General features: G+C 44.0%; 1 protein-coding gene across 6 annotated transcripts in view; it reads left to right on the top strand.

Annotated features, from left to right (window-relative positions):
- The window catches only part of LOC124187998 (rap1 GTPase-activating protein 1), a 140,018-nt gene that overhangs the window by 93,824 nt on the left and 20,151 nt on the right, over nucleotides 1–26,043 (top strand). The window contains exon 1 of one of the 6 annotated variants that reach the window (XM_046580240.1): nucleotides 7,830–8,553. The exons of the other annotated variants lie outside the window; for them this stretch is intronic. Coding sequence (XP_046436196.1) covers nucleotides 8,437–8,553 — 117 coding nt within the window. The 5' untranslated portion in view covers nucleotides 7,830–8,436. Of the gene's footprint in view, nucleotides 1–7,829; nucleotides 8,554–26,043 lie in introns of those variants that run through there. 6 annotated transcript variants of the gene reach the window in all.

Genomic DNA, 26,043 nt, shown 5'->3' with positions numbered 1-26,043 from the left:
TGCAGCGGGTGTCTTATTACCGACTTACACCCTGTGCCCTTCGTACCTAGACCTTGTACCGTAGGTATACACTATCCAGGTATTGGCAATTTTCCTCTCGTTTCTCGGAAGAACAATTCTAATTTGAATTTATACGCACTGTACCGTATTAGGTGTAACGAAGAAGAAACGCTGCGTGTTTAAATTTGCTTAATTGAACTTTTCTCGCCCCTTTGTCGCACTGCTGGTTCTCGACGTTGCAAGCTATGCGCAATACCTTCGCTCATTTCCCATCCAACCATCGCATGCGTTTCACATCGTAATCTTTCCGATTGCCGAGGTCCTACTCGTAATAACACGCTCGGGTTTCATCGTCAACCACACACTGAAAGTATAAGAGAATACAGAGCTCGAAATTCGTTCATTATTATTACCGGTATCCCAAATAGCCGGTGTTTGCCCTCGGGGTGTAGCGTTGCTTGTTGCTGTAATTCTCGCAGCGATCAGCTTATAACAGAGCTTGTAACGCACCTAGGTACACTGCTAGGTATCCTATACCGTTTAACAAACGCGCGCGCTCGCGCTCAGGCAGAGAAACATCGTTAACGATCTTTAGATGAATGAACCCGATTAGCTTCGCTTTTTATACCCCCTCGCGGTGATTTAGCCGAGGACTACAAAGGTATGTGCGTATGCACCTTGAGCCTGCGGCTTATTATAGTAGGCACGTTACGTCGCGTCGCGTTGCGTCGCGTCGGGCTACAAGGTGTAAGGTATAAAACAACCAGCTACAGTGAACAAAATTGCTCCGTCACTCGGATCAATCGCAATTGGCGTTGCATTGTACGCGTATGGCTAGGCATTATAGCTATAAGGTATAACAGATATATACCCTGCACAGGCAGCCACACAGCTTGCGCTTTGTTTCCAATTGGATTTACGGGGTGACAGAAAAAAGAAGACCCACGATCGACGCTGCTCGTGTTGGGGATGATTTTGCCGGTCATTCGCTAACCGATCTCGCTATGCAGAAAAAAAGGAAACGGAACAGCAAAAAAAATAAAAAGAAAAAAAACACCACACGTATCGAATTCGTATCAGTCCCCTGTAGGTACCGCACCGTTAATGCATCGTGTACGCTGGGAATTGTTCACGATTCGAATCTGATTGATTAGCATAATAATTGAGCAGGAAGTTCGCCGCCTAGGAACGACACAATCGAATTAAGTCAAGGCCGCCTGCTGGCTCGACGATCCCGCTGCGTAAACTGATCCTAATCTTCTAATGAAATCTGCAATTATATTCTACTGCTCGCTACGATGCAACAACGCCTTGGGCGCGTCTCACGACGTCGACTTTAATCCTGGCCATCCTTCGTGCTACAATTGCGAGGCGTGCCCAACCCTAAACTTCCTCGTTTGAACTGTTCAATCACTCTAAAGCCGGTCTTGATTCCTGCAACTCCAAGCGCTGCTGCGGAGGTGAGATTTATGACGGTTAAAAGGACTGCGGCTCGCAACCGTCTTGCCATGCTTCGCGAACTCGGACGACGTACATCCTCTTCAATTATGACCACGTACGGAACGGATATCAACATTCAAACATTAACCCAGCATAGTGCTAACCCAACTATTCCCTTGGGTCAGATAGTGACATACACGCCTGATTCTGATGACACGGACCGAACCGCAAATCCGACTGCTTCTACGACGCGCGTCGTTCGTGAATTTCGAGGAATTATTTATCACCCTATTATACCGTGGTTCGATGTGTGACATAATGTATTGAACCCACAAGATTACGCGCTTTCGCTCACGGCTTCTGTTTGAGCGAGGAAAAATCTAAACCGACTTCGATTTATTTTACGCTTTCACTTCTTGCACAGATCAAATTGAGCGTTGGTAAAACTAAGAATGTAATCACGGTCAGTTTTATCCTAATGAGATTAAACTAAAGATTTCTGTACAGGTGATATACATAGCGAGTTAAAATATTTTCACTTCTTTCACGATGCATATATTTTTCACGATTAGAACTTACAACTTCAAGACTTACTGTTTATGCGAAAACACTGTTATTTTCTCGTTTGGTTGTACAGACTAAGTATTTTCCATTGGTGTATAATTAATGACCTCAAGTCCTAAGTCACTCTCTCACTTTCTCTATACACAGTACTTTCTTTGACGGAAGGAATTCCAGTATAATTTCAATCTTAACACCCGTCCTCTCAACCTTGACATTTGCCATGCAACACAGAAGTACCTCGTTATAAGAATTACACACAACTAATGTATAAATGTGTCAAAGAGCAAAGTATTCGACCGCCTACCTCGGCCCTGGCAAACTTCTGTACGTACGTAACAAAACTCGCGCATTATGCCCACGTGTGTCTCTCCAAGGGTGCTCAAACAGCAGGCCGGAGCTCTTGCTACTTCGATTTCCATTCCGTTTCCAAATCCGCAGACGACCGTGACCCAAGGAGGCCCGATAAGACACTTGGCTACGGTCGTTTCTCGCCATTCTTTCATACTCGGTGAAAGAAAGGGGACGTAAAAAAAATTCGGGATTAGCCGAAGGACTGCTGCGACAGTCCGATGCCTGAGGTTGATCCCTTTCTACTCTCCCTCTTGCCTGCAGTGGTTTCAAGTGCTCTGCACTTGAGATCACGGTTGGTATTCTGGCTCGTGTAAGAGCCGGAGAGGATATCGCGCGTAGAACTGAGTGCTTCGGTCCGGTGAATCGTAGGACAACGAGATCCGTTATTAAAAACTGATAAAAACGAAAGACTGCTCCTGGATCGCTTCGCCCCTTCCACGCGCGGATCCGATACTCTCGTCTCGAAAATGCTGTAACAAAGAGAGAGGAACTCAATCCGGATTATCCTCCATGTACCGTATTCTCCGCATTTCTGTCCTACACAAAAACCCATTCATCGCGGGTCAAAATTTTATATTAAACCCATCGAGTGACTCTTTTCCTTTTTATCGGAATACTGCGGGGTTAGTTGAATTCGGTCCAGTCGACGGTCCTCCGATTTTCGATATAATTCCTTGCCGAATCAGTTTCCGCCGAAGAATGCGATACAAAATCACGGGATTTCTCTCTTACACCGTTCGCATGATGACTTCGGGTGAAAAAAAAACTTCCCAACCGTCGAGATCTTCTATCACATTGCACTCTAATGTTTTTGCACATCGCGTCTAGACGTTTGTCGAGCCCTTCCTCGTGTTGCGCCTTTAATATGTTGCGTATGTATCCTGTATTTCTCAACCCAACTGCTGTTAATGGATTTTTTTAGTCTCGTTCGTTTTTTGGCCATATAACCTCCATACTTTTAACTTCATTTTTAACACATGTGTTTTAAGTGCCCAGGTTCTTTTCTCTATTCGTCAAACGTGCGTTACATCAGAAATTTGTCTTACCCCTTGGAAACTTGTATATCTCCTCGTTCTCACTTGCTTTGTAGTTTGCCAATAGGCGATAAACAAAAGTAAATTTTTTATCAGTCGGTAAACGTAGATCTTATTAGTTGTCGGTAGTGCAGATTACTGTCCTCGGCAAGAAACCAAGCGACTACGTCAGCTCATCGGTCGGTAACTCAACGCAATACGCATGGTCAGAGTAAATCCTCGGTCGGTAAACGTACCACCCGGAATCGGAGGCTAATGGCCTGCCTCACTTCAAATCTACTTACGTTTATTTCGCTATTGATTTCAGGCCATTGTGCCGATTTAGCCTGGAAATCGTCCCAAAGATGCCGCTGAGCAACCACAAGATTGTAATTTATCTTTGTAAGATCAGGTCCTGGAGTTCGTGCAAACTGACTTGACTAGTACATTGTCTACGAGTTGAAATAATCTAGCTGCAAGTTCCCGCTGTAATGCAAATAGAGAGGACTTACAGTACCGGTAACACGAGTTAACAAAACGAGTGGGTTGCAGTTAAGACGGAAACGAGGATGCGAAGTAAAATCCAACGAGCCAAGATCTTTTTAATTCCCGGAAAAGAACAATTTCCATAGCATTAGGATTATTCTGACTACCACTGCCGCGAGTTGTTTTGTTTTTAAAATTCCACTGTAAACTTGTTGTAAAATAGCAATTGAAATACCTGTATGAAAGGCTCGCAGAAATTGAAAATGAAGCTGCGAATTCAAAAAAGAAAAAAAACAGAATAACAAAAGATGATTGCGCAATTGCGGTTGTTTGCCCCTCCTGAACGGCATAATGGGCAACGTGATCGTTGAACTCATTCTACGATGCATGCGATACGTGCAATCACGATTTTTCCGTAAGTTTATTATATTGTAATGCATACGTATCCTCAGGGTGCTAAAAGAATCGCGTACATAGCATTTGATGCACGGATCGTTGGAGTATAAATCGAAAAGATTGGCAACGCACAGATCAGTCAGTCGCACCTAATATCCATCATCAAAAAAGCAGCGACAGCTGCTCAGCCGTTGCTGCTGCTGCTGCTGCTGATAGAGAGGTCTTTCAGACGACGTATGCAATTTAAAATCGGTGCGTGCCATATACTACGCAATTCTCCATCCGCACACACGTAATTGGCGAAACTCATTGTACGCCGCGGTTTAGCGCAGGTATAATTCATGTATGAATGGGAAAAATTTCGACTCAAGGCCGAATGCGAACTGCGGTTTCTTTCTTCGCGAACTGCAGACCGACTTCTCTCCTTGACTTGAAAATGCGATCATTGCGTTGGATCCAAGAAAAAATGGGCGTGCAGCTGTTGCGAATCGGCATCACCATTGTACGACGATGGTGCATACTTGCGTCGATACCGACACGCCTTCGTTATGCTCGACGGTGGTTGAAGGATGACGAACACGACGACGACGATATGGCACGATATGCGCAGCACGCATGCAAGGAGGCGAGACGCAACGTCCTGCGGGATGTGGGGAGAGCGAGTCCTCTTCCGGTCGGCAGACAGGTACACCGGAAGTTTCGCTCCAGCCACCGAGGCGAGGTACACTAACCGTCATGCTGGGGCTTCAGCTAAATACTCGGAAAGATTTTACAGATTTCTTGCGTGTATGTGTGATGAATGCGGACCTACATTATACGCGCGTACGGGGCGGTATGCAGTAACCGTGAAGATCCCAGATTTCGATGACAGGATGTAGGTACGGAACGATATGGCGATTGCGGGTGAAATTATTTGTTCCTTTTTTTTTGTTTTTTTTTCCTCCTCTCATTTTCTTTCTATGTTGACTTTTTGTTAGGCATCCGGTACTGTTTTCATTTTTACTTTCGGTAAAACACGAGCAGCGTTCCATTTTCTCTTGTTGTTCCGTCTTGTCTTTTGTTCGATCCCCTTCTATATATATATGTACAATAGTACAATGCGTCGTAAAGTTCTTTCGCGAAAATAATTGCTTCTGAAGTTGAAACTAATAAACGGCTCAAGTTCTCGCGCTTCCGAGGCTAACATCCATGCTTTCATTATGAACAATTTTGCACGTATATGTATAAGGGCGTAGGTCTTGTAGAACTTGTATATGAAGTTTTAGTACCTAATTAAAATTATGCGCTATTGTTTATCTATTTTGTTATGATTGTTTTTGCCACTGACGTTGAGCAGAAATTTCCTAATTATGAAAGTATGAATCCTCAGATTTACGTTAAATATATTTCTGCTGCGTTATATATATATATATATATATATATATATATATATATATCATCGAAACTAAACAAGTTTGGGGAGTATATAAGTGAGAGTGATTAATTATGCATGTTTACCGTAAATGTTGAACTGCTCCTTGGATACAAATATCTATTCCGTAATAATATCTCGTAACTTATCAGTATAAATGTAATCGTAAGTTAAATAACGTAATAGAGGGGAAAAAAACGTTGAAGTTATAACATAGAATTTTCAAATGTCAGAGATACGCAAACGAAAGTGAAGCGTATACGTAAAGTGAATCGAGAGCAATGTAGAATTTGTCTTTTGAAAAACTTTCTAATTAGATTCGAACGCCCCGGTTTTATACGTAAAGAAATTTTTTAAATTGAATTCCGAATGCAAAGAGCTGCCCTCGTCTACTCGAGATGTCCTGCGGAAAGGAGTTCGGAGCGTCAATTAGTTAACCCAATTCTTCAATTCGTCCTGCAAATGGAATCCTTTCGCGTTGGTTATAGAATCATTGAAAAAAATCGATTTTTACGGGTAGGTACGATCTTTGTGTCGTTTGTAACATGCATTCTCCGACCGTTCACCCGAGTCGGTTCTTTTTCACTTGACGTGGTTCACATCTCTCTTTTTTTCTCCCTCCCCCTCTGTCGCTCTCTCTCTCTCTCTCTCTCTCTCTCTCTCTGTCTCTATCAACGGATGAAGTTGATGAAAATAAAAATAACGTCCCAGGACACACAAAAGAATGGAAAGAGGGGGCCATCGGCGTGCTTCACGAGACAAGAAAACAAGTCGACCACGAAATGACATCCGCTTGCAGTCGAGCAGTCTTGTCCTGGCCCCGCGCTCTCTTCGTTGTCCGGTTTTCAGAAACTTCCTCTCGGCTCTCTGTTCCCTTTTCCCTCGGCTTGGTCTTCATTTCGTTTCTCGCCACAACCAATTACAGTCCTTAACGAATTCAGTTGAACGTATGAACGTCCGCCACTGACAATAATTTTCAATGCTTCGTGCACGAGCATCGTATAGACTGTACGTATAGCCGAAAAAAGTTTACAAACTGCAGGTAAAAAAATACATCAGTTTTCTACAGAAATCAGTGACTTTATCAAAATTTGAAAGTCACTTTTTTCTTCTGTTGACAGAAGCTAGCCACCTGATCATTTGATAGTTATAAACGTTTTGGTCATTCTGAACAAACGCTTTGAAAGGGTTTGTCTAGGAATGGTCTTTCACGCGTTGAGAAAAAGTTTATATTTACAAATAGTCAGAGGTGCTGCAGCACTGTTCTCACTTCAATCTCTTTCCAGAGAAAGACTATTATTTGGTTATTAACTGTTTTTCGTTTTTTCGAACTAAGCAAACATGTATACTCTAACAGATGAAATAAGTTTAATATTATACAGTCTTGTCGAAATGGTTGAAAATTCTTGCCATGCATGAAAAGATAAAGTTTCAGTTACCTGAGTCAAGATCATTTGTGTCAAATCACGTTCGGACATTTTCATTCGGTAGTGTGTAAGTTATACAGTGACGTACGGTTATACGTACAACTTACTATCTTCCATCTGACAATCTTATAGACATACATGCACCTTTCCAAATTACTTTCTACACGTAGAGGTATAATGCGAAGAGCAAACAGGCGCGCACCTGTGAATTACTTGACACCCAGCGCAGTCATATCGAGACGCTAACACGTTGGCCAAAATTAGTCAGGAAAGAAGAAAGGTGAAACATGGTTCCTGGCAAAGGTTGCCTGAGAAACATGCACTTCTACTCGGCAATTTGTACTCTAAGTGCAAATTGATTGCAGGAGCATGTACGATATTCTGTGACACCGAGGATCCTTTCACTTATGACGAACTGTACATTGCCTCGTGATATTTTCAATTACATCACACTTTGAGGATCGATGATAAATTCTACCTCATATTTCGTACAAGAAATTTTTTTTTCCCAGGACATGCCATGCTAATGTCAAGTGACCGTAATCCTGGCTAACCCAAAGGCGACGCGACTGCAGCTTTTCCAGCAGAGCGCATAAAGCTTACCGAGTATCCGAAGGCCGGCGATCTCCGATTGGTCGAAAGCCACGGTGGAAGTGCGCCGAGAGCTGCGCACGCAGTTCGGTTAACGTTTGCTTTTCACGCTTGTCGGATGTATTACCAGCAGAGGCCAGTTGGCGGTTGCGCTCCGTTCTGCCGCGGTTGGTTTGTCTGCGCGGTTCTCGAGCGTTTGACGTACACGCGGAGTATACCGTAAACCGTGAACGAGTACATACGGGAGGAGAATACTTTCTACTCTGACCTCATACTCCTGTTTTAGAAACATGTAAAACTCGGCACTCGTCAAATTTAAAAATGAACACTAGTAAACCGTTGACGCTGCCGCAGTTTCACGTGGCTCAGTGTTGTTCCGCAACGCGGATAATAATCCTAAAATCTCGCTTCGTCAGTACCGATTTTCTTCGTTCGTTGCGAAAAAGTGTTTAACGCCTCGTGATCCCGTCATCGTTTTCGTTGTCATTGTCACTGTAATCGTTGACGTTTTAACGTGTGTACCGCATGTGAGGAAATGCGTAAGTTAAACACGCGTAACGATCATTACGAGTATCAAGTGCCGCAACGACTTAACAAATGACTGCAATTTTACACCAATGCATTTTCTCTCCTAATCATATCGCTCGTACGTTTTATTATCGTCGTTCAAGTTTTATTACCCCGTGCCTTCGATCGGGGGACAGAACGCAGCGGCGTTTCAGTATCGAATAAACCGGTAAACATTAGGAGCTTGGATATGATGGGGGTACTAAGGTGGAGGCAAGATCTTAGATCAGATTCTGGCCAACAACAGCAGAGGCCAACATCGGAGCAGCCGAGTGCCACGCACACTCTGCCCAAACTTATCATGCAGGTGAGTTGATGGTCGTTGTAAAAAAACGTAAAAAATATACTGCCCCTTTACGACCTCTCATCTCATCTCGTCTCGTCTCGTTTCATCTCATCTCGTCTCCGCTCCTCTCCTCTCCTCTCCTCTGCTCTCCTCTCCTCTCCTCTCCTCTCGTACTTTGCCGCTGGACCATGTAGCACTCCGGCCGCCTTCCACCGGACACTAACAATCCCATTGCGAGTTTAGGACCGAGTTCTCTGTATACCTACTCAGGCTTATCCGGACGCTCGGTAAAACTCGAGGTACATACCTGTTAGATCCGTTGAATCTCGAGGAGCTAACCGCCTCTAATGCTTTATCGGTAGAACCAAGATCGGCGATAAGGTGTCATTACAACGACTCTGTTCCTTCCTCCGATATTCGCTGCGGGAGGAAAGAGAGTCTCGTGCCTAGGTATACAATATTGGGTACCTGTTCCCGATGGTGAATGTTTCATTCGGCAACCATTGCCGCGACCACCGGTGGTAGGTACCAAGGGTATGGGGGTCTGAAAAAGTAAGGAGCAGCAAAAGAACGAAAAACACCGTCTACTTTATGCCTCCGTCTCCGCCTCCGCCTCCTCGCGTGTATGCAGCCAGGGTACGTGCGCTAACTTCGAACGGTGTTCTCAACCTTTAACGTAGTTTCGTATTCGTTGCGCACGAACGCCGTCTTGTACCGAGAGAAGAGAATTGCGTTGAATTGAATTTTTTCGTTGTCACAGCGTCCCTGGAATACTCAAATAGTCAAATCTTCTCCGCGAGCAGCGGCGGCCGATATCGGCCCTCTCTGACGCTAATTGGTCTCGTGATGGATTTTCGTCTTGTATCTTATACGGGGTGAAAAGAAGAAAAAATAACCGATGAGCGTGTGTCAATCGCTCGGACAGGGGATGTATGTCGAGTTTCTTTTACGATCAGTTGACCTAGAGAGAAAGACGACCGAGGTGAAAAAAATTCCTACCACGTTTATCGCGGTCGAAAAATTCCTTGTCCGTGTTTCGACTCTCTTTCTTCATTGTATAATCGCAAGCGGTGGATTGAATATTTTTCAAGCTATGTCACCCGGTTTATAAGATTAGTAGACCAGAACGTGTATAAGTAAATTATAAGGTGTTTCGAACTTTTTTATTATCATGCATATAAGTGCATAACGACACCGTTATACACGCGAAGCTACTTCACCTTGAGATGTTGATCGAAAGCTGCCGTAAGTTCTACGGCACGTGTCGAGATGGTTGAACTAATACGGTTCCACAACTGCAGCTAGGGCACGCGTTAATTACCAATTATAAATTAAGTTTGAGAAGGAAAGTCGTGTATACTTGATCTGTGTATATACGTATATCATATATATCATATATCATGTACATACACCTTCTTTTTACTGCAGTCGTGTGTTTACCGTTCAAATTATGTCTACGATCACTACCGCAGTTGATATCGTAGCAACATTATGAATCATTCGTTTCCACATAGATCGTAATAACATTATCGCATGCTGAATCGTTTAACAGTTCTCTGTCGATCGTCGGTTCGCACATACGTGTAGCTACAAGTGTATCTCGTGTGCTTACCGAGATCAGCTCGAGGAAAAATATGTATGTAAGGTACCTACTTCGACGACGAGCAGGGGGATAAAAAAGCTTTTCATGCTTTCGCAATATCGTATGGTCTGCACTCTTCACAACAGCTCTGATGTGAGACTACGCGGCGCACAATATAAATCAGCTTTGTGAGGTTGTTTTCATTTAAATTTATATTACTTTATCATATTATTATATTTACGATATCGCGGACTAACGATGCTGCTTTGATACGATATCATTCATTATTTTGATCGGCCGCACCATGGAGAAAATTAGATATGCGCTCAATCTCGTAGATCTCGCTTTATATCTGACAGCAAATTTGTCATTTTTATCGCTAACTGGCACAGATTGGCAGCAAATCGACGCAGTCAGGTGGTTATTTTATTTTTTTCCTTTTCCTCCCTTCCTTCCTTTCCCCTTGATTGCAGGATTATAGATGGAGTAAAGACGCGCGTCTTATAATCGTTGCATCGGCTGCATTAGCGGTGTGCAAAGTACTTGGAACCCATTTACATATGCACGGGATAAATAAATAGCCGGGGAGAATTATAGTACGGAAATAGACTAATGCCTATACATATATTCGTACAGTGTTATACTTTCCGTGGTGGTGAAGCATCAGGGGTGGCATCGCATGGCGCAGCATGAGCAGAACCCTCCGCTCGTCGCAGGCTAGGTGATTATTTTAAGCCCATGTAGCGCACTTGCGCTTCGTTTCAACAAAATTCCTTTAAATTCAATATTAAGATCCTCCTCTTCTATTCCCGTAGCTGACGACAGCAACGCAGCGCGCTGTGCACCGGCAGGAATTGCGATTTATACAGTATGTTAATAATTTTTTTAATTCTGTTTCTTCTTTGCCGCCGTCTCCCGCGTTTTTATTTTTAATTCAACTGTTTTTTTTTTTTTTTTTTTTCATTTACTCTGTAAATTACCGTTTATTACCGGCTAGCCTTCGACGTATTGACGCAGCTGCAGTTTCTACGCGTGCTCAACAACTTATTCTCTCTCTCTCTACAATGATACGTACATCCGTAGGTATTACATGCAGAAATTCACCTTGTAGCTTGTTAGTTGAATTAGCGCCAATGATTGCTGCCATGCGTACGTAAACAGACCGCGGTATTTCGACTATCGTAACGAACGTGAAAAATCTCTTTCTGGAACAAATCTCATTCAGTTTTTGGATATTTTTAACTTCTCGTCCTTCGTTTGTTCATTTTATTGTTTCCCCCGTGAAATTTCGGGCTTTGAACCACCGGCACGGATCGGGGAGGGCAGAAGTGACAGTTGAAAAAAGAGAGCCAGGTGACTGTGTCTCACTTCAATATCCCGCGTGTCAATGTGTAGGGGATCGGAACGTATGTACGTTCAGCTTACGCTGGGCGTATGCGTGCGGACGTTTCTCGATGTATGGCGGCATCGCAGACTGACAACCAGGTGAACTTTGCAGCTGGCACATGCCATTTCCGTCCGAATATAAGTTCGGGGTATAAACACGAACGTTTTAAATGAATTTACGCGTATATCACCTACATGTACCTACAACGTATAAATGTGTGTATACCACTGCTGGCATGAATAATTAGGATATACCTATACGGTGTCTTTTACGAAATCCAAACCTTATTTTTTACATTAAACTACTTTAACGACTATCAATCTGATTTACACTTCCTGTTTAAAATAAAACCAATGCTATTATCGACGCCGACTGCAGTATGCTGCGGATCAAACCGTTGTATATATATATATGTATGTGTGTGTGTGTGTGTGTGTATATATATATATATTTCTGTACAGTCGGCCTGAATAGAGCTTAAATTTCAACGTAAATTTCTGAAAATTGATTTTTCCAATGGTCACCGGTTACCCACTTCGCGTTCAAATTATTCAACAGAATATTGCGTCTTATTTAACTTGTTTCTTATGATTTCCATACTGACCCTTCTCTGAAACTTAATTCTTTTGTCTACGTCTTGATGGTTTTTATTATTCAGTGTGCCAGTCTTCAGTCTCCTTTCTTGTTCTTTTTTTTTTTTTTTTTTATGTTGTTCGCCTCAGCTATGGTCTACCGATTCCAATATCCGTAGAAAACAAATTTTTATGTAAATGAGATGAATTTTTTTTTCTCCCTCTTGTCTGCTATTTCCATCCAGAGACCCTGAAAACCCTTGAAGATGAATTTGCATCGAAATACTATAAATCTAAAACCTAAATCAGCGGTCACGCGGTACTTTGAACTACTGTATTATACGGAGGTATGGATTGGACGTTGGATCGGTGTTAACAATAAATCGTCATTTCCTCCACGGTTAGTTCATTTGTTTTATTCGCACTTCCTACGCCGATTGGGGGTGTGTATATATATGTGTCAGGGAAAGACCAGATGACACTCTCGAATTACGTGTTTGGCGTGTTTAACGCACTTTTAACCATCGTTTATTAAAAAGGCAAAACTTAAAACTTCAATTAACAAAACTTTAAAAGAGAATTCAATGTTTAAATATTTGATCGAAACGTCAATTCAATTCCGGGCTTGTTGTTTACTAATTCTTCGTTCCTCTTTTTGAAAACAGCCGCCCTTCGGAACAATATAAGACAACGACGGACGGCAACTTCATTATTTCGCGATCCTCGGCATATATATATATATATATATATATATCACAGGTCGAGTGACAGCCGTTAAACCTTGATTGCAAAGTTCTTCAATTAGTCATTAGCGCTCGAGGATGCGGTGACCACGCGGGTGTTGCGTGTTGAAAATTGCTAGGTTTCCTGAAATGTGATATATACGTATACATATATCCATATACCTATTTACATAAGCTTCTCCTGTGCGCGGGACTGGTTGATTAATTTCTTCGAGATCGGACACCCTGCAAGCGCAATGCCTGTAAGTATAGCAGAGCACGCTTCTTCCTCGTGTCACCGATAAATTCCGATCGATTTTCACCTACGTACGGTATTAATTTTTCTATAACTTGACCGGCTTCCGTTCAACGATCAAATCGCCAATCGCCGTTTCGGATGTACACGCGGGGCTAATCTTGAACGATCGAGCATAAAGTTTTTTATACAAATAATTTTTTACAACAAAATAAGAAAAAAACGCGAACCGAAGCCACGCTTAAAAATACTGAAAAATTACCGCTATACTCGCGTGATATTTCTTCTACTGATCGTGAAATAAAATAACAATATACCTATGTATGTATTACGTACTATAAATTAATGCGCGACTGAACGATATTTTCGGTGCTTTTCCTTATTTTACACGTACGCGGAAACAACAGCGGATTACAAGTATCCGATGAGTATCGTTACCGTATAGAATGATCGAAAAACGCCGTGCCCAATGTCGGTTAGATCAGTCGCAGGTACAGCTGGAACCGTTATCGTCGTTAAATGAAGGAGAGTACAGATGTAAAGTATTGAACGAGAACCAACAAGCGTTATAGTCTTGAATAAAAGAAAATACCTCTAACTCTTCAGTCCCACTGCAGCCGTTCGGCGTTATCATAGAAGCGTATAAATACATATTTATTCGTAATTTCATCGTTGCTGTTACTCTTGATACTCGGAGCCAAATTTCCCCTGAGGAAAATTTAACCGCTTCCCAAGCCGCGAGGAAGAAGTTTTCGGAAATACTGGTGACACACGCGGGGCGTCTTCGAACTGAGTCGGAGTGATGAAAAAAACCGCAAATGTATGAGGTAAAAGTCGATGACGCCTATAGGCGTCAAAGCGCTGTAAAGTAACTGAGAGAGAACTACGTTACTTCGATATCGGTTTATCTCCCGCCGCGTTACCATGCACGAAACAGGGGATAAATAAACTTAACTTGAATTATCACGTCGACCGAATCGACACGGGATCCGGTCCTGCAGGTATAATGACTATGCACAAAACCTGATATCGAAATCTCCTGCAATGACAGGTATGCCGGGTAATTATTGCATAAGCGACGCCTGTTTGTTTCTACGTTAAACGTCGGATCGATATTTATTCGGTATTTTTACATGGCTCGTATCTTTACGGTTCGAACTTTCTTGTAAGTATAAAAAAAAAACCCGCTACCAGCCGCGCGATCGGTACTCGCCTTGCCGCCGATTTCTTAATTAGGATCTAAATTGTATCGATAAATCCTTGATCTGCTGTAAATTCTCGACTAGGTTCCGCCGGTGTGCTTTCGGAATCCGGTAGACGTTTTTACCCGAAGATTTATTTTACAATGAAACTTGTATGAGTAGTTTATACAAGTAACAACATCCTTCCGGATTCACGTATCTATATCTACGTAATAACCAATCGCGGAATTGCAATTAGTCGGAAAGCGAGCCGCTAATTGGTCATTCAAATTATGCTTTCATAAAACAATGGTGCAGCGCGTTACGATGTATAAATATTTTCCTGCGGTAGCGGGTCAGTGGTATGTAGCACTTGAAGGAAGAAAAATAAGCTTCACGGTAACGACGGAGGATCCAGGAAAACTGGAAAAGACGCTATTTTTCATGCTAACTCACAGAGGAAACACATTTTTGCGGAATCGGTCGTCCTTCAGTCTCGCCGTTTAGCCGTAGATACATCGAGTATTTTACAAATTTTGAAAATTATTACGTCATGTCACAAATATCAGAGGTCTTCGTTTCACCCTGCAACCGTTAATTGTCGATGAAGCTATCGGACTTATTTAAAGTGCCGGCGAGGCGATGCAAAAGTCCATTTAGTTTTCAACCCGACGCACCGATCACCATACTCAAAATTGAGAATTCCAGCGTATCTGCCTAAAATCAGGCCGCGAGATGATCGCGATCGATGCGATTTAGTCGGTCGATCATCGCCCCGCGCGCAGTCAGTGAACTCGGTTGATCCGGTGAAGCGAACGCGACCGCTTCAACGCCTCGGACGAATTGCGCTAGTCTTGAAGTCAGGGACCTTGGTATCGATACTGTTTGGGTAACCTGAGCGAACATCGCCGCGGGGGATAATTTTTTTTTTATTTATTTATTTTTTTTTTTTTTCATTTTGCACTACCGTCGATTACTCGATAGTAACTAAGACGAAACAAAAAAAAAAAAATTAAGTGAAAATCGCGGGACTCATTGTCAGAATAACAGCTGTATGGTCGTAACGAAGAATGCTGCGATTTCGCATCGCATAATACGCGGTCCATTTTTAGCTTTTATAATTAGACAAAAATGTAAGGATAAATTAACTTTTTTTTTTAAACAAAAATGAGGGAAAGAGTCACAAAGAAGATGTATTCTATATAAATCATGCGGCATTTTCTATATTATTAACTCTGAAAGTCTATGCTGGTGAGATACATGTAGATACATATACGACTACCAATCTTATATTGGCCATTGAAATTTGGATAATTATTTTTTTCCCTTGTGAAAAATATACTATATATTGTGCGATACACGAGTGACAATACATATTGAATATTTTTTCGTCCCGCCATTACATAGCTAGGTTGTTATTATGCGAAAAATGTTGGAGCGAATACACCAAGCGAAGGGGAACGTCTCGGGCACAGCTCCGAAGAAATTTGCATAAAAATTATTCCGCCACTTGACTGTTACACGTAATGAGCAATTAACATTTGAATACCAGCAGAACAGTCGAACAACTTCAACTCAAGTTTTACATTAAAAATTCTAGTTTTACTCATATTTGATCAGAGGTGGGAGGGGGATGTTTTGGATTATAAACTGAAAGTCATCCAGTTATTGTGACAAAAAATAATGGTATATAAGGTATACCTTCCGAAAGAAAAGCAATTTTGCATTCGGTAACGCTGAATAAATGAGAAGAACGCATTCGCCTAGTTCAGTTAACGAACCCTGGCCGAGAATGCTTAGCAGAGGATCTGTTACCCGCGGTTGTCATTACCTGGTAAAAGTGGATTCCGGAGTAACTTTAGAGGGCGATAGGGGAGAGAGGAGAGAGGCCTGGAGAATGAATAATTAGAAAGACCTAGGAGAGCCTAGTTCAACCGTATTAATTCGGCTGACTGCGATAAATTTCCCCAAGCGAGACGACATCCGGTGCTGAGGATAATGAAAACGAGGTGACGAACTGCGAGTCAAACTTCTTATTTCCGTGCGACGCGACGTCGGCAGATGAAATTAAATCGCTAAATTAAAAGAATTACTATTTTACCTGGATTTCTTCAGGCGTACCCTGTTCCTTTACATCGAGTAGTAATATTCACCCCTATAATAATTGCAGAACGAACTTTGAACCTCTATTTCATTGATCCGGCGCGGTGAAGTGCGCTTGGAGAAATCGAATTTCAACTCGTTCTACGCGACGATTTCTTTCTTGTCCGGACAGCGAAAGTACCGCTTTAATTGCACCTGAGGATGGTTCATCTGCTACGTGACAATGTAAACGGGGTCGTATTGCGATCGGAAGATGCCGACGCGTGGGGTCTAATTTAAGCTGAAATCACTATCGCATTCACGCCATTGACCCAATGGGGCTGACAATGTTTGAGTCAAAGCCGGAATTCTCTCTCGGAATTTAAATTAATTTCATTCCCAGCACACCTTTGTCGTATCTATACATACCGTATTATACCTATATGTACACCTTGTACCGCAGACGCGGTATCTGGGCGCGTCCAACAATATGTGAAGTGAATTATTCATTCGCGTGTCGGTCAGTGACTCTCTCCCGCTGCAGTCCTCGCTTATGGGTTATAATATGTTGAAGAATTTTCTTGTCAAATCCATTCCTTCGTTCGCAGCTAAGTGAATTCCACCCTTTTACGCGGTGTTACGAACTTTTCTTACCGATCGTCTAGCCGTTGATGGTCGGCAAAAAAAAAATTCCATGTCGTACGGTACAGGGTACCACGAAAAAATTTGTTAAATACCAGCCGCTGCAGGTCTCCATTAACGTATCACTTCTCACTCGGACATCGATCTTGCAACGAAGCGTGACATTATAATCTCTTCAATAAGCCAATCTCTCTTGGCAATTATTCATCGAATACTTGGCGTAAGCCGGTTCAACGTCGTCGGTTTTAACCGTAATTAATATTATCTCGCATCTTTGACTCACTCGAAAAACGACGATCCTATTACCTACTGGAGGATGCAGCCCTACACTTTAGCCGACGAGTGGAGATAACGCGTTATCTTTCCATTATTCGAGGCTAGCCACGGATCGTATTCGGCTTGGTATTTAATACCTCACACTTATACCCATTTCTTCACCTCTCACGCTTTTGCCAATATCCCGTCGTACACGTTGTACGTCGCATACTCGCCGCCGGTTATATACGTAGAAAATTGAAGAACAATTTAACCCTCCTCGAGAACGCCGCGTCGTCACCGCGACGGGAATAAACGGTGTGTGTATAAGAGTTCGATTCGGGGCTTAACATGGCAACCCCATTAGTCAAGAGTGTATAAGCGAGGGAGACTCGCCAGACTCGCCAGTCTGTACGATCTCGCTTGTTATAACGTCGCCGCGTCGTGCAGTATAGTATTATACAGGGTGTTGTGTGTGAGCCTAAGGAGGATTTAAAAGGTCTTCCTTCTTCCCTTCTTCCCTTCTTCCCAGATATAAGAGAGATCTCGCCGCGATTCGCGCGGTACACGCATCGCGGAGCCAGCCCCTTCCTTCTCTGCCTACGTATGCGTGACACTCGTTCTCGGTTATTAATACTGGAAGCTCCCTCAAGTTTTTCCTATTGACAACGAGCCGGAGCGCGGCGCTCCCTCCTTTTCTTCTCCTCTTTATTCAGTAGCGCAATGTGCACGTACCGCGTGTACCGAACTATCCTCTGCTGGCTGCTCCGCTCTCCTGCCTCCTGCCTCTTCCTTTGAATAGTCTTTGCCCAGCTCCTCGCTCATTGTCGGATGCAGAGGGACCGGCTGAATCCCTTGGTTACTTTTACGTCTCGCGAGCGCAACCCTTCGCCCCCGAAGCGCGTTTTATGCATCATGCATTCCATTCGCTCGGTTTGTGCACTCAAGGATTTGCCGGCAGGATTCACCCGCCACCCCCGCCGCCGCCGCCAGGCTTACGGATGACGAGACGGACGGACGCGGTTTACCTAGCTGCTGATATCAAGATCAACGACCAACCGCCGTTCTCGCAACAGACGCCGCCTCTCTGTCTCTCTTGAATGCAAATTTCAGAATGCAATTAAAATTTAGAACCGCAGAATAACGCCCTTGAGTCCCCTTGGGTTGTCGGAGTCGCTGATGCATCCTGCGGAAACAGCTCGAACCTCAAATTATCTCGACTTCGTCGTGACGTCGTTGCGCCGTTTCGCTTTTCGATGCGGGGTCTCTCACGTCCGGTATCGCGAATCTTATCCTGTTTCATGCGGAGTGGAAACGCACCTCGACGGACGAAAATACTCTCCAAACGATATAATTATATTTATATGCGTATTGTGTGCGCTTTTATCTGCCGCTTGATAACTTCTTCATTCTCCTGTCGCAGTTCATCGGGCACATCCGTAAATCGTATTTGTGTTTTTCAAACCAAAGGTCAACGACTTGGGTGCAGGAAACCGCAATAAAACAGTAAAGTACAAATGAACGGGACGACTAGACTAGACAGACGCGCGTGATGCAGACTCCTCAAAAGCTGGGTTTCGTGGAAACTCGGAGGAGACGAAGGTGATAAGAGACCGCAATGCTGAGACACGACTGTCGATGTAGCAACTTGAATTGCAAATCTACTCCGTATCCTGCTACACTGAGTAATGGAAATTCGCTGTACTGGCCGTTTCTAAGGTTCCATACTTAGCGCGACCCTCGAACTTGACTATCGCTTTTCATGCCCATGCTTCGTCACCTCTTCAGCGATCTCATGCCCCGAAACATCTTCAACTGCCTTTTTTGGCAGACCGTTTGTACATCGGCATTGTTGGAACTGGATGGCAACCAGCTGAATAACTTGCATCGATTTGAGCTACGTAGGCAAATGTATGTGCGTATACGTATGAAAGACAAAATACTGTTTCTATGGAGGAAAATAGGGAAGAACGTACGGTTGACGAAAATTTGCGAAAAATTACAGAACGGAATGAACGTGGGCTGATTAATAATAAAATGAAACTGCACGAGGCGTACTTTCGTAGTATTTCCTTCTTTCCATTCTTTCCATACACCTATGTTTCAGACGTGTTTCTCTCCTCGTATCGTGATCTTGGCCAATTGAACTTCGGCTCTCTTTTCTTCCCGAGAAGGTGGGGAAGGGATCACGGAAAAGTGACTCACTCACTCAAAGTCTTGAAGGTGTGCGCGAATGTTGCGGATAGCACGTTCGATGCGAAGCCTGTCGTGTATAATACGGATGTGCCTTATACGAACGCTTATGTAATTTGCTGTACCGCGTACGCTGTGGTGAGAGAGAAGAGAGCTAGAGGGATAGAGACACAGAAGAGAGAAGATCAGACTGTCCAGTGAGATGAAAGAGACGAAAGGCGAGAATGACAAATTATCGGAATTAGCCTTCTATGTGATTTTACACGCGGCAATTTGATATCCCGCCTTTTAAACGAACGTGGGATGAGGTAATTGCCTTCAACCTTTACTCGTCTACCGCGTACCTCGGAATTATTGCTGCCTTGCAAAAACCACTGTGCGGCATGTGCCAAACTGTCTGTACCATCGAATTTAGGTACCGCCATATGCGCAGCAACGGAGATAGGCATTTCCGAAACCCTGTGTATTTCTATCGCCGAACTATTTACTCTCCGTAATACCTACGACGTCGCGCAGTTGGCCGGAGTTTAATGATTCGTAAATTTCTATCCATTCGTTACCCCGATCTCAGGCTTGTTTCTGTATTTACTCCACAGGTTAAACAACCTTTACGTACATCAGAATTTAATGGCGATTTTTTTTAGACGACTGCGAAAGCAACGACGTCGAGTGTATTCTCGTATTTTTTTCAACGGTATCATGCCCCGGATACTCATTTTAGATCATTAGACACGCTACGGGAATCGTACTTATCTAACGTGTATTAACGTAATTATACTGTAGGTACGTCACAACTTTGGAACTCGGGCGTTCATCTCGTCCGCGACAAATATCGTCTTTTTTCATACCTCCGAAAACTCTCAGCCCTCTTCGACGTCATGGAGGTATAACCAATTTAGACTCCGATTCAATACCCTGGAACACTTTGTCGGTGTATCTGGAAACGATATATCGTCCACGGTGGATCGAGGAATGGAGATGGGGATGGGGATGGGGATGGGGGAGAGTACAAGGAGGCGACCTCTCGCATTCAATCAAGAAAGTTTAACATCCCTAAGATTCGTGGCGGGATCGGCGGGGGGGTGAACGGGGAGGGATATGGGTACTGCGATCGGCCTCCGAAGAAAACGTATATTGAAATAAGCTCGAGGGGATGGACGGCGGAAGATCGGGAAAACATCCGAGAGGCGATTGATGTTGCCGTGAAAGTTTTCTTGAATGGGCGCAATTTGGCGTTTCGTAATCTTAGCCCTCCTCGCGGGCAGCGAAAGATTGGCTTATAGCCTTGGCTTATCGTTAGCTAACTCCGCCTCTTACGTCGCCACTCTGCCCGATGACTCTCATCGCCTCGTGCAACCCACCGCGCCCCGGGTACCCCGGTTGGAAAGAAAAGTATTCTTTCGTTAAGTAACCGAAGACAGGCCTCGCCGTGAATAAGGGGCGAGGGAAACATCGCTCTTTCCTTGACACGGGAGAAAACAAAAAAAAATCTAAAAACTAAAGTATACACAGAGGAGAAAATAGTAATAAATGAAAAAATGCAGACACGGATACACGGACGCACACACACACGGAAAGGAGTAGTTTGTACGCGTAAATGTTTGAACACACGTGAAACAATATTGCGGTAACGAATTTACGACGGATCAACGACACCGAGATTATACCCGTTTATTGAAGAATAATAAAACGAATAAAATCCCTTCACTTATTACCGCGTTTATATGAGATACGATAATGTAATATGGAGTATCCGTTTTGTTTAACGACATTGCGACCTTTCTAATCGCGGCGTAATTGCAGCGACAGGGAAGATTCCGGGACTCGTTTACGACCGCAAACGTTCATAAGCAGCGACTGTTGTTGCAACTGTTCCGGCCTTGGACGACCGTGTGTTTTCAGTTACCGTTTCTCATCTTCATGATGGAAGTATGTTTGTACATACGTAGGTATAGATATAGCGGGTAGGACTGTTCATGTCGCTATACCAAGTCGGGCGCACACCTTGCATGACACCCACCAGCCCGATATTCGTCTCTCGAGAGTGTATAGATATCCTATTTATAAAGAGAGAAAAGATGAATGACGTCATAAAGACGATTTTTTCAAAGAACTGAGAATTCGTCGGTAAACGTTTGTCTTCGTTACCGCAACGCAAGGACAACTGGGTCACCCTAATTGTCTTAGTTTCTTTTAGCAATAACGCGAAAGACCGTCTAGATACCCGTTAGACGTTCCACTGTGCTCGAAACTCGCCACGGTTATCGGAATCGCGATTTTTTACTTCATACGTACCCGCCGGTCGTTTTCTATTCGCGTGTTGCTTCGTACACGCACGTTTAGATAAAAACGTGGGCCCCAACACGGTGGGAGCCAACAGCCGTATGCGGCTGACATCTGCCTTGCCTGTCACGGAAATGGCCACGTCCGTAACACCTGCAGCAGCCGAAAGCCACGGGTGGCGCAGGTGTTGCACGGTTCACTATTCTGGCCCCCCTGTATAATCTGGGTGAACAAAGCGATCGATCATAGTTTCAGATCGGTCCAATTAATTATTTACGCTTCTCTGATAATCGAGACCGCGCGCACGGTTCATCCTTTTTCCGAAACTTTCGGTCGTACCGCAAAAGCAGCGCGCGGCTAATCACACGGGACCAATTCTTTTCCTTCTTTTTTCTCATGTTGCAACCATGACTCTTTTCGAGACGGTGTATCTCTCGAGGATCCCGGTCAAAGTCGGAAAGTTGATTTTCCTTTCTTCGAAAGATTAGCCCCTTCGTAGGGTTATCGAAAATTGAGAAAGGGCTATCGTCTGTCCGTTCTCGTCTCTCGTATCCCATCAATGTACGTATACCTATCCACTTTGCTTCAGTCCCCCGAAACTCATCACGAGCCATCCGCTTTTCGTCGTTACTACGACAATGGACGTGATATTCGGGACTCGTTTAGCCTGTAGAGGTTATACGTATACGTATAATTAATTGTGAAAACCCATGTAGCACGATAATTCCCCGGGGGAAATTATTAGGTACACCGCGATGCCGGAATCATTTATTATCCTCTCATTGTGGACATCGGTATAACGGTCCGAGAATTTTTCAGCTGATTTCTTGGAACAAGACAACTTTAACTGAGAACCTTTTAAACCCGTATTGGAAGGACCCCGTCCTTTGGGGCTACGCTTGGCTCTGCATTGTGAAGAGTTTCGAAACTTGTAGTTCGTTTTATACCTGGATGGGTTGACTGCGGAATCGGTCCCAGCTAACAGGGGTTCAAGATTTCACCGTACCTTCCGACCTCCGGGTGGATGTTACGAAGCTCGTTCAATATCTGGGTATCTTCTGGCTAAATGTTGCGGTACACGTGTACAATAGTTACATACATGCAGGGTAGTAGAAAATTGAAAAATCCGACGGCAGGGAGCCGGAGGTCGGTGTATAATAACCTGAGCATGAATTACCCGACGCTTAAGCGCTTCGTCGTCGTGCATTTTTCCCAGCTTTTTTCGTTTCGCACGGTATAAACTCCCGGCAGCGCAGCGGCGCATCGGCTCTTCGTCTCGGCTCCTACAGGAACACAACGAACGCTACGGATTACGTGGAGGAAGTTTAAGCGTATCCGCTGTTTCCCTTTCCCCATCATCCTCCTCCTCTTATGGGAGTAAACTGGTACGTACCTACGTTAGCCTGCCGTTCTCACGCCGTCATTTTCCACATTGTAAATCCCTTGCGGGGCCGTGTCGGGCCGTGAAGAGCTTTTTAGTCCGCTAACCAAACGACTACACTTTATACGTACCTGTGCATGTGTGTGTGTGTGTACGGTATTTGTCGGCCTATATCCAAATCGCATAATCTGCAAGCCCTCCAGCCCCCGGGGTTGTGTGCGTTACGAGTTGTAGTATTTCTTGGTTCCGCAGGTAGCGGATGTTCATTAGAGCTTCTTCGAGACGGTTCTTCGCGATTTCTATCCTTCCGGGCATCGCTATCCCTCCGCGATGGATTGTAACAACGCCAGGATTCCGTATAACCGTTAGAATTACAGCTCAACTTTTTCCACCGTGATCTGAAGGTGCTTGCTGCTGCCGCAGTTTGAAACGGATCCCTCAAGCTTCACGATCCAGCAATTATTCCCTTATTTTTAGCAATGTCAATTCCGGTTTTACTGTTAAAATTATCCGCTGAAGTAATTTTCGTTCAACTTTCTGCAGCTGAACGATTCACGGATGTAGGAAACAACCGTAGATTGCTGTTGAGGATGAATCGATAGTTAAATTGAAAAGAGGAAGAAACGTAACAGAGAAATGCAATGTGGCGGGTATTTTGCGCACGTCCACTTAACTCCGTCTATAGTTGGTCCAGCCGTCGTCGGTTGGATGTACAAAACAACGCGAGTAAAGCATTCCGTACAGCGTTCACTATGTAACGGACATGTCGCACATGGCCGAAGCGAGCCCGTTTCTATCCGTATATTTTTGTCTCTTTGTCAGCTATGCGCTATAGAAATCTTTTTACACATACACATACCGTCGGTTATCTCGATCTTACGAGCAATATATGCACGCCCGCCTATTCAGAAGATAGCAGAGAACAACGTGCGTCTTCCGCAAGGTGAAGAAACAAAAAAGAACGTTCGACTAGTTATTTTTATTTCTTCACTCTACGAGTCGAGTTCCTAGCTCGCGTGTTTGTACGATCGAAAAATCGTCGAGGTGCGACCTTTTGTTATACTCTGAAAAAATCTCGTAAATGTATATCATACAAGTATTTGCAAAGATTGGTATGTAAATCGAAAAAATTCTTATTAAGGTTGTTTTTTTTTTTTTTTTTTATTCACCCGCGGTACATTACTCCTCGCGAAAAGTAGACGTCGAGGAGTCGTCGGGGCAGCAACAGCATCTTCTCCAGTAGCAGCAGCATCTCACCTCGCGCTTGTTGACAAGGCGATTAAAACCTGTTTGTTAATTGCACCATTATTTAATATTTCGAGCCGTTTACACGTGCAGTCACGAGATTACGACGTGCGGTTAATTGTATCGTCCGTCCCTGGTAATTGGCTGGAAATTGTAAGTCTGCAGGAGGCACACTGTTATATGGCTACATTATGTGTTCTTGCACCGCGCGGGCCGCATATTTTGAAAGTAAATTTTACCGCATTGCCTTCAGACGTCACCGTGAAACACGACGCTATCGCAAGTCCGTGCTTTTAGGGATCCTGCGATCAGCTGGCCACTGATTCCTGCGGTGAACCTCGATCAAATTAGTAAGATTTTTCATCGGCCAAACGCGCCGTTTGATAGACGCACGGGGAACACGCAATGCCTGTATTATACCTGCTGGATCCTTGTAACATGTTGATGAAAATGCGTCGTACACCTTTATATATATACACACACGCGCACACATATATAACATACATCGATGACGGAAAGAAGTGCAAATCCGGGATCTCCCGTCTGACCCGAGTCGTCCAGGCTGCGGAGCACGTCTTTGTTTGTGCTAAAATTGGCATTATGTAGACAGTTTGAGGTACTTAAATGAGAGCATAATTCCCACGCTACCCGCAATGGTTTTTGCGCTTTTTTATTTTACCTTCGCGCAAAACTTGTAAACTTGTGCAGACTGCTCATTCGCACTCGTGGACGACGCGCGGAGCGCTTGTATGACGTGTATATGAAGGTTTTTACACATCTCCAACTGCGAGTATACGTGATTCGAGCTCGTGCGGAGGGTCTATTGTATGACAGGCTCGTGCTGCTCACGTGAGAACGAGGCCTTAAAGAAGGAAGGGTGTTAGCGGCAGAAGCTCAGGTCCACGAGTTTCGCTGGAACTTCGCAAAAGTTGAATGATCTCATATTTCAACCACGGAAATGATCAAACCCTAGCAGCTCGCGCTTACACTATGGAATTATACCTGGTTGCAGGTGATTGCTTCTCCTCCTATATCACACACGAGAAAGGTGTTGCGAGTTACGTAAATCGATAGCCAGAATGCATATCGGTGACACGTGAGTAAACGACGTATGACGCGAAGAAAAACCTGATAAGAACCGAAGGTAACACTGTGTCGTTTCTTGTATTATACAGCTGGTTTTGACGTTGAAGTAGGAAGAAATAAACCATGATCGTCGAACTCGCGTTGTTGCGAAATTTAAAATTTACGATCGTTGAATATACAGGCGAAGAATAAACGTTGCATCGGAAATTGCGTCGTATGCAGGTTGCACGAAACGCGAAGCGATCAATCAATCTGTTCGTGGGTGTGAAACTAGGCTACGTAAATTTTAGCCGAGACCAAAGTTTGAAAATTTAAGTCCGGAAGACGGAAATATCCTACGTACCGTACGTCTGGGTTGTCGGTGGTATCACATGACCCATGTATGCGATCATAGGGGAACAGAGTGTTTTCAACGCAAACAACGGTAACTTGGGTTTCGGATTTAGATGTGTCAGCGAAGTGGGGCTACCGTTACTTGGCGGGTAAGGCATAAATTCGGGCGAATCCGTTCCTTCTTCCTCCGCCCACCCAACTATCATATCCCACCTGTACCTATAGGTTCACGACGTGGAATTGACTCGAGCAATTTGAAACTTTCCCTTACTAAGAGGTCCGTAGCTCTGGCTCGTCCGCGCGGGTTTCGT

This window comes from Neodiprion fabricii, chromosome 1 (assembly GCF_021155785.1).
Source record: "Neodiprion fabricii isolate iyNeoFabr1 chromosome 1, iyNeoFabr1.1, whole genome shotgun sequence".
In the NCBI taxonomy this organism is placed as follows: Eukaryota; Metazoa; Arthropoda; class Insecta; order Hymenoptera; family Diprionidae; genus Neodiprion; species Neodiprion fabricii.
The sequence above is the reverse complement of the archived record's forward strand: the minus strand, read 5'-3'. Positions and strand labels throughout refer to the sequence as shown.